At 34.6% G+C, this 19,247-nt stretch overlaps 1 protein-coding gene across 2 annotated transcripts in view; it reads right to left on the bottom strand.

Annotated features, from left to right (window-relative positions):
- The window catches only part of sh3pxd2b (SH3 and PX domains 2B), a 43,578-nt gene that overhangs the window by 19,756 nt on the left and 4,575 nt on the right, over positions 1-19,247 (bottom strand). For both annotated transcript variants that reach the window (XM_058758007.1, XM_058758008.1), the window contains exons 2-4: positions 18,260-18,340; positions 3,987-4,062; positions 1,962-2,038 (exon numbers count right to left, since the gene is read on the bottom strand). In XM_058758007.1, coding sequence (XP_058613990.1) covers positions 1,962-2,038; positions 3,987-4,062; positions 18,260-18,340 — 234 coding nt within the window. The remainder of the gene's footprint in view (positions 1-1,961; positions 2,039-3,986; positions 4,063-18,259; positions 18,341-19,247) is intronic.

Below are 19,247 nucleotides of genomic sequence, written 5' to 3'. Positions count from 1 at the left end.
GAAGAGCAGTTTCCTTAAGAAACAGCCCTTTAAAAAGTCAACAAAAAGCCATGATGTGCTGACGAAGGCTAACTCAGCGCACCTCCAAACCCCAGCCCTAAAGCAGACATTATGCTGCCAAATGCGGATTCCTGGCTTTTTTCCCCTCTTAACCCTTCCACCAAAAGCCTGACAGTTACTTAAGACGGAACAGTCTTTTATGTTAAGGAAATTCAATTCACAGCGCAGACCACCATAGAAAAACTGGCTTGAAGCAGTAGAATTTATACATGATCTCTCTGAAGTTAACCTACTTCTGCTTACCACTCTGAAAAATCTCTATGAAGTTTTTATAAAAGGTGAGTTTGCTGAATACTAAGATGTACATTACCATTTCAAAGTTTGGAATCATTAAGGTTTTTTTTTTTTTTTTTTTTTTTAAAGATATTGATACTTTTATTCAGCAAGGTTGCATTCAATGCATCAAAAACAACAGTAAGGACTTTTTAAAAGTTACAAAATATTTATATTTCAGAAAAATGCTGTTCTTGCTAACGTTTTTGTTCATCAAAGAATCCTGAAACATGACACTGTATTGAGGCTTGCACATTTCATTAAGCAGCACATTTTTTTTTAAACTTTGATAATAAAAATCAATAATATAAATGTTTCTTAAGCAGCAAATCAGCATATTAGAATGATTTCTGAAGGATCATGTGACACTGAAGACTGGAGCAATGATGCTAAGAATTCAGCTTTGATCACAGGAATAAATTTGACTGTACTAAAGCATAAAAATACAGCATGTATTTAGGAAACAAACAAAGTTCACATACTTGTCTCTATGGAAAACAACACAAAGCTAGTTATTCTGCTTTGAAATGTGCGTTCCGTGTCGGAATGTCTGTTTTTTGTTTTGGTCTGTGTGACTCAACCCACTTCCAGTTTATCCAATAGTATTTTGACAGCCTGGGTTGCCAGTTGGTGGAAAACACAGCATACTGCAGCCACTGAAGCCATCAAATGACCTGGGTCAGAGATTGCAGATTCTACCCGACCTAAAAAAGCCTCGGCATCCATCGAAAAAGCCTTATGTGCAGGGGCTTATTAAAACACAGATAAATCAACTCATCAGCTTACAGTGTAAGGCTCGTCACCTAACATTGTCAATGCACTCGTTCCTGTTGTATGTCCTCAATCTGGCAACCCGTGTGAGCGTCAAGCCCGGGAAGTAGGTGGGAGAAACTACGCTCTCTAATGATTTTAATTTGGACTACAGTACTCACTAGCTGTCCAATATTACATACTGCACTTTTAAAATGTATTAAAATAGAAACATTTATTTTAAATTATAATAATATTTCATAATATTGCTGGCAGCCTTGGTGAACATAAGTATTTAAAAAAAAAAAAAAATTGTACTGACCCCAAACTTTTGAACAGTGATGTAGATCAATATATAATGGACGTCAAAGACAATTTATCTAAGAACTCTTAGGTTTTTCCTATTTTCGTTATTCACTAAAAATCTCCCCATTCACTGTAGATCAGCTTTCAAATATAATCTCCCCTTTTACATATTCAAAGTTTAGTTACGAGACGTGAATATTTATGCTGTTTGATGTCAAATCTTATACAACACCTCTATATATTGCACTTACATGAGATTTGAGAGCTACAGCAGACTACTGAACCACATTTACGGTGCTTCGTGTCCTTTTCTACTGGAAAAGAGCAGCTTGGACATTCTGCTAAATTTCTCCTTTTGTGTATAACTGAACATAAACGTCCATAAGCGTCGGGGGTGACATGAGTAAAAGGATGAATGGATGTTTATTTAGGGTGACTTCTGCAGCATGGACGGTGCTGTGTTTTGAAATATTGTAAATAAAAATATTGAATAGTGTTCATTTTGCTGTGTAAAATGAATGCTAGCGACAGGTGGGATGGTGGTTGTGTGTACGGTTTGTTTTCGAACTTACCCTACAGTACTCATTAATGGGTTTCAGTCGTTTCATGGCCACGTCTCGGATGTGGCTTCTTCTGAAGAGAATCTTGCCTGTAAGGAAATTAAGACGATCATCACAAACACATCTTCATTCTCAAATTCATCAGCACTCTTTACAGGGTTTGAAAGGCAGTTTAGGGAAACTTTTGGGAATGTCCCTTCATGCTTCATAACCATTTTATCAGATGCTGGAAGACCACAAGCATGAAACTTGCCCAAACAAAGACTGTGGCCCATAAAACAATACCAAGAAATGAACACAAATGAGCCTCTTAAGTTTTATGACTCATATCCTGCTGAACTAAAACCATATACTGTGGTCCATTTTAGCTGAAAGAAGTAAAAATATAAAGTGAAACATGTGGGAAAACAACAAGACTATCCCACCCAAGGCCCCGGGTCACGGGTTGCTTAGCAACGGCACATTCAGAAAAATTAGGTTGAAAAACACCTTGGTGTGTGTGATGTGGTGCATGTGTGTAAATGTGTTGGGTTAATGCCCATGTATTTACAACACACCCTGTTCACATTGTATTAACTGCCAGTGATCAGGAAAGACAGATAACCCTTCACACCTGGCAATAACGTGGTTCCTGTGATCAGATTTTGAGGTGAGGGACTTTTTAACCATGTGAACAGGTCACAGTATGACACCATTAAGAAATGCAATTAACTGCAAAAGTGTTATGCATTATTTTTTATCAAAATGAATATCTCAACTGAAGCAATTATCATTAAATTGGAATTTAAACTGACTGAAGGTCTGTTCACACCAAGACAAATATTTGATGCAATAAGCATTTTAATTTGAATGAACAACAGTTATTGCATCTGTTCAGACAGACACTTGCATTTGCATTTATATATATTTACATGCTCCTCGTCTTTATATCCTGGTTTATTGTTCTGGGTTTTATTTATTACAAATTAATGCTACAAATTAATATTGTAGTGATTTTCAATTACCGGCACTTTTGACTAATTGCTGAAGAGAGAAATTTGACAAAAATCTGACTTTTCTTTAACTTCCTGTCTATAATAATGAATAAAAGGGGACTTTTTAACAGTGTGAAGTTTAGAAGTGTAATTAAATGTTAATATTTTTACATCATCCAAGTTATTAGAAAAATGTCATTACCATTATACACAATATCAACAATACTCACAATTGCACATTATACTAAAATTAATGCAAAGGTTGATCAGATCAGATCTTTATTCTTTATTAGAACATGATGATTTTTTAAAGCAGATGAAACAATTAAAAAAAAAAATTCAAGATTTTAAAAAAGGTATTAAAATATATCTTTATTCAACTAAAGTGATTGTTTCCCCCTGTATCCAACCCCAGATCATCAACGGGGCACACAAGTTGTCCTAACTGAATAATCATCCTTCTGTATCTTGTTATAGACCGCTGTCAGTATCTGCTTTTAATGGACAAATGATACAATGCAATCACTTCTTTAACAAGTGTGTTTGTTTGCAAAGCTCACGAATGGATGCTGAGTGGTGTATATGAGGCTCAGCTAATTACAGGGGTTTCTGTGTAGACTGTAGACAAAGTGCTGTGTCAGTAAGTTGAGACACTGGTTAAACGGTTGTAAAGTGCTGGTATGTAAGACAACATTCAGGTGCTTGTAGACTGTCTGATCCACAAGCAAACAAACCTTCCAGGCTGCTTAATTACAGCCAGGTGTTCAGTCTAAACCAATCAACTGTGACATTCTGGACTTGCTGTAAATGATGCCAAGCTAATTCTGTATATACATGTCATAAAGTCAAACCATTGTGCTGGAGGTCTACAATATCTGGAGAAAGCTATTTGATTGCATTTCCAATCATCTAAATGCCAGTCGCTCAGTATGTGACTTGAAATCTTTGCTCGTGGTGCCTCATAGGCAATAGATTCTGCTGCTGGATTGGTTTGTGCCAAAATAATGACTATGAATTGACTTTAATGTGTGTCTAGAAAGGGGCGTTCTGGAATGATGTTTACCTGGTAAAAAGGGAATGATTCTGCGTTTGGGGTCCTTCTGTCCACCTTCCACAGGGAATTTATCCAGAAGCTCCATCTGGAGAACAATAATATTGAAAAGTTTAACATCAGTGTGTAATGGCAGCTCATTTTAGTTTTGCAGTGTAACATTTCCGAGTAGAACTGGATTCGAATAACTGACTGGATAGTGAAAAAGCACAACTAAATGTGATTTTGCAGTAAAGCACCAGCGGTTGCTGATTATAATGCATTCAACAAATGCTCGTTCCCCCTCCTTCCTGATCTGTATGCGTGGCCTGCTCTACATAGACATACTGACATAGTGGAACATTTTCCCTCCGTTTATACTCCGGTCCTGAATGCCCCGTAACGTTCACTCGCAGCTATACGTTATTTTCATTTGCTGGCACCAATTAACATTTTCCTCCCATCTGTAGCGTTTTGGTTACAGGCCCTTATTTCAGTCCAAAAGCAGCTGTGGACCAATGAAATCACACCTGTGCCTTTCCAAAGTGTAGCGTTGAAGTAGATCATATGTGCATTTTACACATTCATGCACTGATGACTATAGCAGAGCTGGAATTCATCCGCTGAGCCACGTTTTCCAGCAAAGCAGTTCTATACAGTCAGGTCCGGAAGTATTCGGACACCGTTTTTGTGCTTTAGCCTTTATACACCACTACAATGGATTTGAAAATAAAACAATCAAGATGTGATTGAAGTGCAGACTTTTAGCTTTATTTTAAGAGTTTCCATAAAAATATGCTTTTCAGTTACTGAAGGCAGAAAGACCCACAAACAAACAGCAACTCAAGGTGGCTGCAGTGAAGACCTGGCAAAGCATCTCCAGGGAGGAAGCTCAGAATTTGGTGATGTCCATGGGCTCCAGACTACAGGCAGTCATTGACCGCAAAGGATTTTCATCCAAGTATTAAAACTGCTTATATTTATCATGTCACTTTGTCCAAATACTATTGAGCTCCTGAAAATGGAGGTACTTTGCTTAAAATGGCTGTAACTTCTAAATGGTAAGTGTCATATTTTTGTGGAACCTCTTAAATTAAAACAAAGTCTGCACTTCAATCACATCTTGATTGTTTTATTTCAAATGTATTGCAATGGTGTATAAAGGCAAAAGCAAAAAAACTCAGTCAGTGTCCGAATACTTCCAGACCTGACTGTAGTTCTAAAGGCCCAAGTTTACTCATAATGCAATTTACTAATGCAAGAATAGATGTCATTTTCAACACAAGCTCACTGTGGTGACATTTCTACAAAATTTTCCAAAAGTTTTGCAACTCCTTCGAACAGTAATTCTGTAATTCAAATAGATGAATGATTCTGACAACATTTTATTGTGCTGGTTCTTATACTTAACACAATGAAATCAGTGGCGTTAAAAGGTTAATGTTCCTTTGCTTTTGAAAATGTTTCACCTACACTAAACTTGACCCTAAATCTAAACAATACTGTTAACAAAAGCAAATGTGAGATAAATACACATTTACTAAAGCAACCATGCCATTTCACCTTGTTTTTACAAGTCTTTGATCGCTCTGCAATACAAGTTCAATGCTGTACCGGGCGCGCTACAGAGCACGTTTACTATATCAGAAAAGCCATAAATATGAAGCTGGTTATGATGCAAATATCAAAATATAATAGTTTACAAAACATATACTACAGTAAGAGTGTTTTGAGGACATATTGTGAAATCACACAAAAATAAGTGTTTATTAATTGATAATCTGCCCCTGTAATCAAAATTCCTCTGAAAGGTTGTTAGCATTTTACGACCCATTAATTTCAGCCAGAAACTGCAGTGAATTGTATGTATAGGCATGTTTTTGGAGTTTTTGCAAAAATGTAGGTTTTTCTAATGAGTCTAGGTTGGTCATTTTAGGACATATAATTATGTTGTGTAATTAATTTTGCTCATAAACGTAATGTCGACTTAATGAGCCGCAAAAGGCTGAGGGGAACTGCATAATGTCATGTGTCTGATCTGGAAGTGCATTTAAATAAATGACTTGTGTTTTGCCTAACAAAACAAATAAAAGCAACAGATATAATGAAAAAAGCTCACTGGTTTTTAACATATACTTACTTTTGCTGTAAACACCAAAGTAATGCATACATTTAAACGCTGAACCTTAATGGTGCCTTAGTTCTCACTCATGTCTGTTTCGAGACTAATGATGAAGCAAAGGGATACGTCATTCTGCCAGACAAAGCTTTTACTGTTGTCGGCTCATTTATTAAGCTGAAGAACAATGTCTTCTACTGTGACTCAGCACCATCAGAATGACGGCACACAGATAAAACACTTCCGCACAATAAATGAGCTGCATGGACCCATAACAAAGACTTTTCTGAGATTTCATTTTTTTTTGCTCCATATAACCGTATCCACATTTTTCAAATAAAACTTGACAGCTTCATAATGCAGGACTTCGCAGTCCAGTGTTCTCCAGTACAATGCATGTGGGCATTTGATAGACTGCAGTGGACCAATGAGTTACATAAATAGCCTCCATTGTAATGGCACTATTTTACATATTATAATTACACAAACAGTATGCACACTACCAGTCAAAATTTGGACACACCTACTCATACTTTTCTACATTTTGGAATAACTGCAAAGCCATCAAAACAAATGGAAGTACAGAATTGTGTAATGGTCCACAGATTGAAATATATATATATATATATATATATATATATATATATAATATAGCCAGTTACTTTGTCTATTTAAACTAAACTAGTTCTAAACAAAGCAGCTGTGTGTAACAGTGTGTTAAATCAGTTTTTTTTTTTTTAATGGTTCAAATTCAAGAACTAAAACTTACCGTTACATGTTGATAAACTGAAAAATCTTTAGTAATATTTAAGAGGTTTTCTGATTATTCATTGAACAGCTTGATAAGAAGTGAAAATTTCCTCAACATTGCCTGAAATTACTTAACATGACAGTATGATTTTCTTGTCTGTTTTTGCTGTTCAAACTCTAGGTGAAATAGCATTGGGTTGGAAAAGGAAGGAAGAATTGATTTTTATGGTCAAATATTCACTGAGATTTCCGCATCCTGTGACAGGTATCCTGATGGGAACAATGGTAATTTCCTGCTCTACCACCATTACTGCTGCTGCTTATCATCATATCATTTACTGACAACACTGACAGGCTCACAGACTGCTCAGAAAACACAAAGCAGTCCTTTAAACTGATAATTCACCCAAAAATGAAAATGTGCATTACGAAAAATGCTGGTAACATTTTGGTTACTGCTGACTTCAACTGTATGGAAAATATAAGACATTTCTCATAATATCTTGTTTTATGTTCCACAGAAGAAATGAAGTAATACAGGTCTGGAATGACATGAGGGTGAGTAAATGATGACACAACTTTCATTTCTGTGTGGACTCTCTCTTTAAAATGAATAATTTACCCCAAAATTCTGTCATAATTGACTTACTTTTCCTTCCATAAAACACAAAAGGAGAAGTTTAGAACAATGTCCTGGCTTCTCTTTTCTAATTAAAGTAAATGGAAATAGATCATTGTGTTTTTTCCCCACTGATAATCATTTAGTTTGGACTGCTAGATAAGCAATACAGAGCGATACTATCACTCTGGACTATGTGGTTGATTTGGGATCTGTGGATCTGTTGTATCTTTAGTATTGTGTCCGTTGTTATTTAGTTTGCTTGTTCTGTTTAGACGTACATTAATGTGTATGTTTGAGAAGTGAGTGGTAACTCAGTTAATGCATCATCTACATGGTGGCCCCTCAAGGAGAATAAAACAGCTTCTTCTAGAAGACTGATTTGTCTGGATTCTTCATCTCATGCAAGTGTACACCATTTTAATTATTTTTTTCAAATAGGTCTGAAATGATAAGTAGACATTATCAAAGTTCGACAAAAAAAAAAAAATAAATAAATAATAAAAATATATATATATATATATATATATATATATATATATATATATATATATTTCTGTTGTTGAATAGTCATTTGATCTCATATGAGCTAATGTAAGGGCCTGCAATAACACTGTTTGACCAGTGTGGCACTGTAGCACAAGAATGTAATGCAATTGACCCTTCACAGGGAGTTTGACTGACAGGTGATTTGACCAATCATAACGCCGAATCTGCCATTTATGTCCGACAAACAAATCAGACAGGAGAGTAGATTAATGTCGGTGGACTTGACGTTGAAAAATGGTGTGTATTGATGTCTTTCTGCAGTTGAAACAAGATCTCTTCTGATGTTCATTCATGTTTATTTTGTGCTTTAACTAGTAAAGAGAAAGAGATGATCGGTTCATGTGCCACTTGAACTGAGATAAACACACACACACAACAAATATGACAGCGGTGAGAAAAAAGCAGTTAAGAAAGCATCTGATCTTAGTGATGTGGATGTTTGCACAGGATCTGCAATCGGCACTCCAGTAAAGTCATGTCATGTTTATTTATATAACTCTTTATGCAAAAGACAGCATACACAGGATAATAATAATAATAATAATATAATAATTGCTAGATTAATCAATCATCAATATAATTGTTTGTTGCAGCCCTATTTTTCAAATGTGCTGTTCATTTTTTGTGTGTAAAAAGATATTTTGAAAAATAGTGGAAAACAACCAGTTGCTGGTAGCCATCGACTTCCATTGGAGAAACCCCCCCCGATGGAATTAATCGGCAATTAATTGTTTGGTTCCCCACGTTCTTCATCTTGTTTCGTGTTCAACAGAAGAAATAAACTTCAACGTCATAACTTCAGGGTTTATCCAAAGCTTTTTTATTTTTTGTGGAAAAAAGCAGTGTCATCATTCTGCTAAACACCTCATGTTATGGTCCACAGAAGTAAAAACGTCCTACAGGTTTGGAATGACATGAAAATGGGAAAATTATGATTTTGGGTCAACTAACTACAACTAAAACACACAGTCTCATTCACAAACCGCTCTCGAACTGGAGCGCTTCTTTAGACCCGGTGTTTTGAAGAAAAGACAGTAAATCAGCCCTTAATCAGAACAACAGCCGTGAATGTGAGGAACTGAGAAGAGAACAAATCAAAGCTGCCAAGAACACAAATCCAGTAAATGTCTCCTTTATGATAAATCCATACAGTCAGCTCTTCTTGTGCTGAACAAAGAGAAAAGCCTCCCTGCATGACAGCCGTCTGTCTGATGTGACGAGCAGACACGGATCGCTCTGGAATCCACGCATGCTAATCACATCCATATGTCTGAGGGCCACGCCTGAGCTCGTGTTCAGCTAAACTTCAGCTGTTTGCAAAACTAAGCGGCTGACATGCAGATCAATGTATGTTTATCACAATCTAAAAAACAGACATGCTTTAACATTTGTTTTGTGTCTAGATATAATTTGTGTCTATATGAATATCTTTACAAAACTGGTTGGCTGGGTGAAAGATTGAAAGGGTGTCTAGACTGTGAGATGGAATCTAGAAAAGCAGCAGCTTAAATGTACTAGAGTTTTGATGTTATGCTACTTTTTTTCACTACATACTTCCCTTATTTGTGGCACTGTAGAGTGTTATAGTGTAAAATGTATAATAAAAAATAATTATGAATGAGTAGGCATCCAAATTTTTTACTTGTAGAGATCCTCGTTAAAAAAAAAAAGAAAAAAAGAAGTGCACTTAACTGTAGTATATGTGCACTTGTAGTGTACTTCAAATCTTAAAAGTACATTTTAGTACTTGCAGATAATATATTATTAATGAAATGCAATGCCACTTTCATGACTGTGTTTTCTTAACACACTTAAGTAAACATGCTCTGTAATGTTGAATTTAAATGTTTTACTTTAAAGCACATTTTAAATTGTTTTAATTTTCTGTCGTGCTTTAAAGTACACTTACTTTTTGATGTGCCAACTAACATATTAAACATCATGTAAAATACTTTAATCTTAACTGTAGTATGTTACTGAATATTACATTTAAAGTTACTATATTTCAAATCTTTAACATTACAAATATTTACATACAACATACAAGTTTTAAAAATATATATATAAATTCCACACACTATGCATCATCACAAAAATATTTTACTTATTATTTATTAATATTTGTCATATTTATCAGCCTTTCTCAGATACTTATATATTCTGTAGTTAAATTGTACGGTCCCACTTTATATTAGGTGGCCTTAACTACTATGTACTTACATTTCAATGAATAATTTGATACAATGTACTTATTGTGTACATTCATGTTTTTACATTGTACTTATATATTTTTTTAAATACCTGTATAGTTACAGCTGTAATTCATTTCTGTAATTACATTTATAATTACTCTGTTGACCCATCCCTTACACCTTAACCCACCCTTAAACCTACCCATACCACCAAACCTGTCCCTAACCTTACCCGTATCCCACCTCAATAGCAGTAAAAGTGTTTTGCAATACAATAAGTACATTTTACTTATTTTTTGATGTAAGTACATAGTAGTTAAGGCCACCTAATATAAAGTGTGACCAATTGTACTTTCATCCTTGGCACCTATGTATTATTCGTTATGCAAGGCACTATATTTTTGATTGATCATATTTTTGGTTACCATAATAGCTAGTCAGTACATTCGGCATTCCACTTTAACCATATTTCACAAGACAACAGACGTAATTATGAAATTACATATCACGTCCTACAAAAACGTTATTTAATACATTTACTGTACATTTAATATTAATATAAACTACAACATATTTTCATTTAATTGTAAATAACATGCCATTAAGTGTCTGAAAACATTACATTCAGTAAAACTTATGTCATTTATTTTAAAGTGCATGATTCCCATAATAAGTAAATAAAATGATATGTTATGAAAGAGTAATTGAAGTAGAAGTAATGCATCATTGTGATTAAATACTAGTTAAAACTCACAATCCCCAAACTTGTGGTATGAATGAAAGTGTGTTCCACCAATTGCGAAGAGATTCTCCAATCTCTGAAGCCCCCAGAACTATGAAACAGCGTAACCACATTCAGACATCTGTGTCATAAGATCCGCTTCACTACTGAAGCGCATTAGTGGTTGTGTTATTTACCCTCTGCATGTCCTGCCTCACTGCTGCTATGTGCTGCATCAGCACTTGAGTTCCTCAACAACACAGGAAAGAAAAAAATCAACAAAGAGTGAAAGAAATGGAGGGAAAGTTGAGGAAGTAGCTATTAAAGCAGTCACATGCGTCATAGGAGAGAGACCTCAAGAACGAAAAATATGAGTCAATGCATGGCCATCAGGGAGAATGATTCATTCACATTCAAACACCAAAGCTTTTGAAATTCATTATATTATTATATTACATTAATTACAATGTGTATCAAAATGATCACAAAATGACTATTTCACCAGGTTAGCCACAACAAAAGCTTCCTTTTGAATTATGTCACAGGTAAAAGCAGTGATTCAGTTCTTTATATGAATGTTCTTTATATGATATTTTTGCTTGGTTAATACATGGTTGTGGTCATAGGCTTAGCCTTCCCCTGGCCATGGGGACTTGGGGCAAAAATGCCACTAAATTGGACAAAAATGACCCTGCACTAACAAATTAAATTTATTACATCTGTTGCTAACAAAGTAAAAATGTATAGACGGTGTCAATTATGGCATTAAATTAAGATCTGCTTATGTTGCACCGTATTTCATTTTAGGCGTTTTTAAAGTGCGCATTTTAACCAATCACACACAATTCTGTTGAGCTTGGGAATGCAATGGCCAATCAGAGGCGTTCATCGCTGAAACTCATCAGTTTTGAGTGTGCACGCGTTCTCTGACAGAATTCCGGACTCTTGCAAATTCTCTCATCATAAACAAAGCTCAGATGTACGCACAATGCAAGTAAGAGATTCATTTCACAGTGTACACAGCTTCAGTGATTATAACCAGTGTTGGGTAAGTTACTTTCAAAAAGTAATGAATTACAGTTACTAATTACATCATCAATATTGTATTTAAATTACTTTACTGATTACTCTGTCTGAAAAGTAACTTAGTTACTCAATAAGTAACTTAATTATTCAAATCGCCAATTAGGCTACATCTTAAAATCCCTATAAACCTTAATAGAAATTAAACTGTTTATTCTTTCAATTTGAGTCAAACATAGAATAGTTTAGCCTTTTAGCTTTAACACAACTTTAATACTAAAACATTTTTATAAAAAATTTTAACCTTCTTTGGTTAACAAATATAAATACTCTGCAAAATATCTGAATAACAAAAAAGCTTAAAAGTTAAACAATACATTTCAGTTTGGTAAGATGTTCAGGAAAAGCCCAACTAGTAAAATCCGTACAGGTTTATGTAAAAATAACACGTTAACTAATGTAGGTAAGAATAAATTACAGAAATGATCTTCTCTGCTGAATAAAGCCGTGTCAGATCGCGTTGTTCTTATGAGGTAAATTCCTTCTTTCAAAAATGATGAAAATTAGATGAATCTTGATTTATTTTTTATTTTTTTAAATCTATCTAGGTGTGGGCGTTTGCATTGGGTGAGTGACCATGTAAACACACACGCACACAATGCATATTTTTCAATTAAAGACAGCATATGGATTTATATGGGCTGGTTTTGGTGCTTGACACCTTTTTATTGGTCATTTTGTGTTTCAAGAATAAGGTTAAGAATTATGCTATTAGTTAGCCTACTTAAATATAAAATGTTTTTCTCTATTTAACAGCATTACAATAGTGAAAGACGTCTTACTGACCACGTCTCTTGCGCGGCGGTATGTTGGACTCATGAAAAATAATCACTTTGTTTGTATTCACCAAAACTGATTTACTGAAGTTAAAAACACGGACGGAATTCGCGATAGTGCGGTAGAGCTCTGCACGGGCCTCGAAAACAGTTCAAGCATATAACAAGGTTTAAACGTTAAACCTGCACTATAATAATAATGTGAGCTAACCTATATCCAAATTTGTGCGGAGATTGGAAGCTAAGGCGCTCTGCAGGACATGGAGGCACCAGGGCAATCACTTGCATTTTTATTTTTTTCAGTGGAAACAACATAAAATAGCCTACGCCGTCATTTTTTTTTTCTGATAAAGGTAAGAGTAATACATCATTCGGAACTGTAAAGGGTCTACTTTTATTTGTGTGCACTCACAATATCAACAAAACGTTGTGCTTTTATTAAATAAAGAAAATATACATGATGCGCTTTCTGCCGTTTTGTCTTGAACAGGAGCGCTTCACAAAAACTAACCGAAGCTGAGCGAATACCTCACAGACATGATAAATATATCTATAGAAAGCTAATAATTCAAATAGGTCCTTACTATTTCCCGCGGACACATTCATGGTCATGTTTGCTGGGGCTTTGCGTAAGATTTAGCCTAATTGCGTGCATTTGAACGCAGAATTCTTCAGCTGCGCTGAAGTCACTTGCTCTCGCTGCTGCTGCTGCGGGACTCTAAACACCGTCGAGCCGCTCTCAGTCGCGGCAGCACGGTCTCGGCTAATATGGGACGATTGGCAACCCTACTTATATGTATCTGAGTATTTAAGGTTTCTCTGTGAATCAGGAAAATCTGAAAGTAAATGAACTGGCGCGCGGAGGGTTAACGCCGCTGCATTCAGTTTTATCTTTAGATGGTAAATTTAGATTTCAAATTCAATATTGATTTTAGAACTGTTGAAATTATTTAGGTGTATGTAACGCAAGTACTTTATAAGTAATTGTAATTAAATTACCTAAAAATTAACAGTAATCCCTTACTTTACTTTTTCAGTGGATAAGTAATTTAATTACTTAGTAACGCGTTACACCCAACACTGATTATAATGATAGTTTTTTTTTTTTTTTTGTGCTTCAAAGTGATAAGGTCACTTTCTATATACCTATAATTTATTCGCTGTTTGAATAACTGTGGAAAGGAAACGTTATATAATTATCAATTTCTAATGTTTTATTAAATTTTATTAAATCACGTTAAATACAAATGCAGTCCCATTATACATATTTTATTAGCCTACATGACACCTATGTCTGGTTCTTCCCTAAAAAGACGGGTTTATTAGGTTTAATACATTTGGCTGCTTTTAGCCTTACCCTGGAGTTGGTTCACCCTCCACCTATGGTTGAGGCCATTCAAAATAACTATGCTGAATATTCTGGGTTCAGTAGAAATTAAGCTCTATATGCAGTATTTTATGTTGATTCCGACAATCTATTTGGGTCCCTTATTTTCTTTAAAAAAATAATAATAATAATAATAAAAAGTTACAGTGAGTCACTTACAATTAATTGAGGCCAACTTCTGGAGGATTTAAAAGCAGACTAGTGAAGCTTAGCATTTTATTAAAGCACTTCATAATTCTCCTGTTAAAATGTTTGTTAAATTTATTTAAGATGTAAAGCTGTTAAAAAAAATCATGACATTTACAGTCTTTTTGGGGTTAATGGCATTGCATTTTCATGGCAATGAAGATGTAAAACTGGATATAACCTTATACAGAATTTTTTTTACATTTTTTTTTTTTTTTAACATATGTTAACATGCATATTGCCTTGCGGCTAGGAGTTTAAAAAAGTATTTTAATGTTTATGGATTGGCCCCATTCACTAGTAAATGGCTTAACATGAACAAGGTTTTTTTTTTTTTTTTTTTTAGGTGGGACAATACGAAGAAATGTCATTCCTTTACTTAGCTTTGTGTCTGTGTGTGTTTTTATGTAAAAATATATATTTAAAAATATTTTTTTAAAATAATAAAATAAAATGACAATCAAGGTAAATGCTGTATGATATTATAAAAAAAATTATATATTAAAAATATTAAAAAACACATTATAGAAAACATTTATAGACCTATGAGTTCACTATTTGAAGAGGTTGTATTTTCCCATATGATTCACATTTCTGTGGAACTGCCCAGCAGAGAAAAGCTCCGGTAACATTTTCATGAAGCTGTGGCACAGCTCACCGCAGGGATTTCTGACCATTTGTACAAATTTGGTGAATATCTTCAGTTGTGCTGAGTGCTTCTAATAATAGTGGGTTTCCGTTATAAACTGTTTGCAAGGTTTTGGCTGCTATAGAGGGGAAGATTCAGCACAACTGAACACAGTCATCTCACAGGAAGTTCAGATAAATTTGGACAAGCCTTGAAGTTTAGTGCTTTGAACTGCGTGTCATTTATTTCAAGTGTTGAGCTGGTGAGCTCAACTCAAGAGCCTCCGGATCTTACTTTTATATTATTAATATTAATTAGCACTGTCAATAAATTAAATATGCAAACTCATTTATGATTAATCAAAATTTATAAATCAATATTTGTCAATTCAGTGTCATTTCAAAAGATAATTAATTAACAAATGAATTAAATCCCATGATATGGGTTAATTAGGGCACAATTAGATACATTTTAACACATTCCTCTAACTTGCACTAAATTAATTAAAGCTTTACAATAACAGTCCATGGAATAGAATTCAGAAAAAGGAAGTGATTGATTTATTTCTATGTTAAACTAAAAGGTTTAATTTGATCCATTGCAAAATTACATTTAAGAAGGCCAGATTGTTAAGTCTGATTGCAATGAACTGCTATAAAGCTAAATAAATGAAATACAGTGAGGTCTACTCAAACTGAAATAAAAGTAAAAACAGAAAGAAGAAATGTAACTAAAACAGAACTCTGTTCCATTTTGATGTATTATTTTTTATTTACTTATTTTGATAAGACCTATATACAAAAAAAATATGAATGACCAGTGTGCTCATGTGTAGTAAGTGTTGATAGAACATCAGAAAATCTGAGTTTGTTTCTGCAAGTGTTATTTCTAGGACATTGTGATTCTGGATGAGATGTCATTGCGCAACTCATGAAGTTTCTTTGATCAAAACAGGAAAAGTCCCAATCATCAGTGACCATGATGACAAAGCATCCAAACAGTGTTTGTCAAGAAGCATCAGACTAAGCAATTTGGAGGTATATTGTAAAGTGCAGGCTTCAACCAACAGGCCAAAGCTTTTTTTTTTTTTTTTTCCTTCAATATTATTGTGTTTTATACATTTTTCTTCATATGACAAAGCAAACAGACCGGAGAATTAAATATTGCCTACACTCTCAGAAATAAAGGTACAAAAGCTGTCACTGTGGCGGTACCTTTTCAAAAGGTACATGTTTATACCTAAAGGCTCCATTTTGGTACCTTAAAGATACATATTAGTACTTAAAGTGTACACATTTGAACCTAATAGGTACAAAAGTGTACCTTTCGAAAAGGTACTGCCCCAGTGACAGCTTTTGTACCTTTATTTCTGAGAGTATATCCAAGGCATTGCTTCATCACCAGTGTTTCTCAACTGCTGGGTCGTGAGCCAAAAGTGGATCGCAAGATGGTTTTGAGTGGGTGGTGGAGTGTGCAGTCAAAGAAACAACAACAACAACAACAAAAAATGTAATTCTATGTTGCTCTGATGTGAGGCTTTTATTTTGAAGATGAGACTTCTGTCAAATGCAGTTTGAAACACATTTTCAATATCTTCCAATTCAGTATCAGATGAGACGGCATGAGTCAGTATGTCAGTATCATTATTATAACAGTATCTTTGTAACTTCTGACATAAAAAGCCTCTCTCACTTATGATTGTATGCTCAAATGCAGCAGCACAACGCTGTTTATCACTTCATCATAAAATAGTGCAAAAGAAACTCTAAGCAGAAATTTAAACAATAGCATTTTGTGTCTCTCTAATGATCGCTGTAGCGCCTCGACTGTGATTGTCATGCGCATCTTGTCAGTAAAGCCGGTTCAGTGATTAGTAGTAAATCTCCATCACATGCTTTCAGATGGAGCAGAATTTACTACACAGAGCCGTAGTTCACTGATAAGCTTCGCGCCAAAAAACCCAATATTTGCAGATGATATAATCGTGTGATTCTGAAATCGAAGAAATCGTTCTGCGATAATGACAGCTGTTTACGTAGCTTCTCAGTGAACTAAAAGCTATGTCGATTAGCATTGCATTATTATACTTTATTATAATGAAAATTATAGTAATAATTATAATAAGGACTCTGATAAATCATATATTGTCATAGTCCTGTGTTTATTAGTCACGTTCAATCAATGAAAGCAGTTAAATATTCTGTTTATAGGGATTCCCTAGGTTTCTTCCATGGGGCGTATTTGGAGTTTCTCTGGCCTTCAGATGGAGATTTACTACTGATCACAGAACCGTGCTTCACTGACAAGACGCACATGACAATCACAGCATTTGCCTTGTCACGATTGTGATTTCATTGCGATTTATCGTGCAGCCCTAACGTAAACCGATCGTCCTCTTTACTAGTTATAACATGAAATAAACGTGAATGAACATCAGAAGGTATCTTGTTTGAACTGCGGAAAGACATTAATACAAATTTTTCAAGTTCAAGTCCACCGACATTAATCTACTCTCCTGTCTGATTGGTTTGTCGGACAAAAATGGCAGATTCTGCGTTATGATTGGTCAGATATCCTGTCAATCAAACTCCTGTTGAAGGGGCGATTAGTATAGCAAGTCGTGAAATTACCAAAAAGTACCAAAAAAAAAAAAAAAAAGTGTTGGCTCATACCAACTTACTAACTTCACTGTATTAACAAAAACTAGTTTGTGACTGCTATTTAATAGCCCTACCTTATACTGATTATTCATCAGTATTTGTCATATTCTTAATATTTATGTGTATGTTGTGGGACGGTACATGTGTGTTTGGCAAAACTTTTGCAAAATTAATTTGATTGTTTTTTTAAAAGCAAATGTACAATTAATATATAATTAAAATAAAAATGTAGGAATTAGGTCAAAGTTCTAAAAAAAAAATAAAAATATTGGGTTGTGGCTTAAAAATGTGAGTGCAATGGCCAAACCTGTTGAGATCCACTGTTCTATCTAGTGCACTGGTCTGGTCAGATATCTTAAGTACGTTTCAACAGAGCCATCTGTATGATGACTTTTCCTGTTGCAGCACTGAAACAGCCCATCTAATTCCTACAACAAATCCATGTTGATCTCTCCAACTGCTAAGCTTTCAGTTCTGCACATGATATCAAACTCAGGGTTGGCACTACTTCTTCAGGGTTTCATTGGCAAAGAACAGCCACGCTGGTTCAGTTCTCCTTTAAGCCTAAAGGACGCTAATATTTGGATTGGCATGTTTATCACCACAGTGTTATACTGGAACTAGTACAAAACTCACCTGAAGGTCGAAAAATTTACTGTAGCGCCTGAAAATGATCTCAGTGCTGCCATCAGACCAAGCCACTTTGATAATGTAAACCTAGAGTAAAAAAAGAAAGAGAGAAAGAAAGTGAGTGTTAACCCAGATTTACAATTATTACACACGACTTTTAATTAAGATACATCAGTTATTGACCCTCATCATTCCAAACCAGTACTTTGCGCTCTTTTCCATGCAACTTCAATGAATGAAGACTGGAGCTTCCAAGTTTCAAAAAGAATGCAGGAGCACCATAAATGTGCCCTAAATGTGTCTCTAATGAGCTGTGCATCTCTACATCTCATCTGAATCCATATTGTAGTTTTGACTATAATATAACTGTGAATATGATGTGTTCATGAGAGAAATAACAATGTGGACATTTTGTGAACAAACATTCTTTTTAGACAGCTGGTTCAGTTTACAAAAAAAAATAAAAAATAAAAGGCTGCATGATTTGTTCACTAATTACTCACTGTTCCAAGAATTTGGTTGCAGTGATTAACAACCAACTGGAAGAAAGCATTATCACTGAGCATGTTTACATGCACACCAATACACTGATAACTAGCAAAAAACAGGTTGTTTAAATAGCCTAGTTTACTGGAGTCCTTCTTCATGTCTTTGTGATATTCTGTTTGCAGATTTATGTAAGGCTAACATTTATTCAAATGTTATATCATCCACCATTAAACAATTACACATAAAAAAAACAAACAAACAAAAAAGTTTAAGATGAATGCAAATACAATATTCAACTTTTGCAGCACAATTTGGGGAGGGAGGGGGTAAAAATAGCAGTTTAAAAAAAGAAAAGAAAAAGACAATTGAAAAAATGTAAAAAATAAATCCAGGTTTGCTGTGCTTGTTTAAATGGCTGCACAATTTGGCCAAAATATTGTCATTATGTATCAATATTAATATATTATATATAATTTAACATAATATCACTATCAATAATATGACT

The sequence above is a fragment of the Onychostoma macrolepis genome, chromosome 21 (genome assembly GCF_012432095.1).
Source record: "Onychostoma macrolepis isolate SWU-2019 chromosome 21, ASM1243209v1, whole genome shotgun sequence".
In the NCBI taxonomy this organism is placed as follows: Eukaryota; Metazoa; Chordata; class Actinopteri; order Cypriniformes; family Cyprinidae; genus Onychostoma; species Onychostoma macrolepis.
This window is presented reverse-complemented; position numbering and strand designations above follow the sequence as displayed.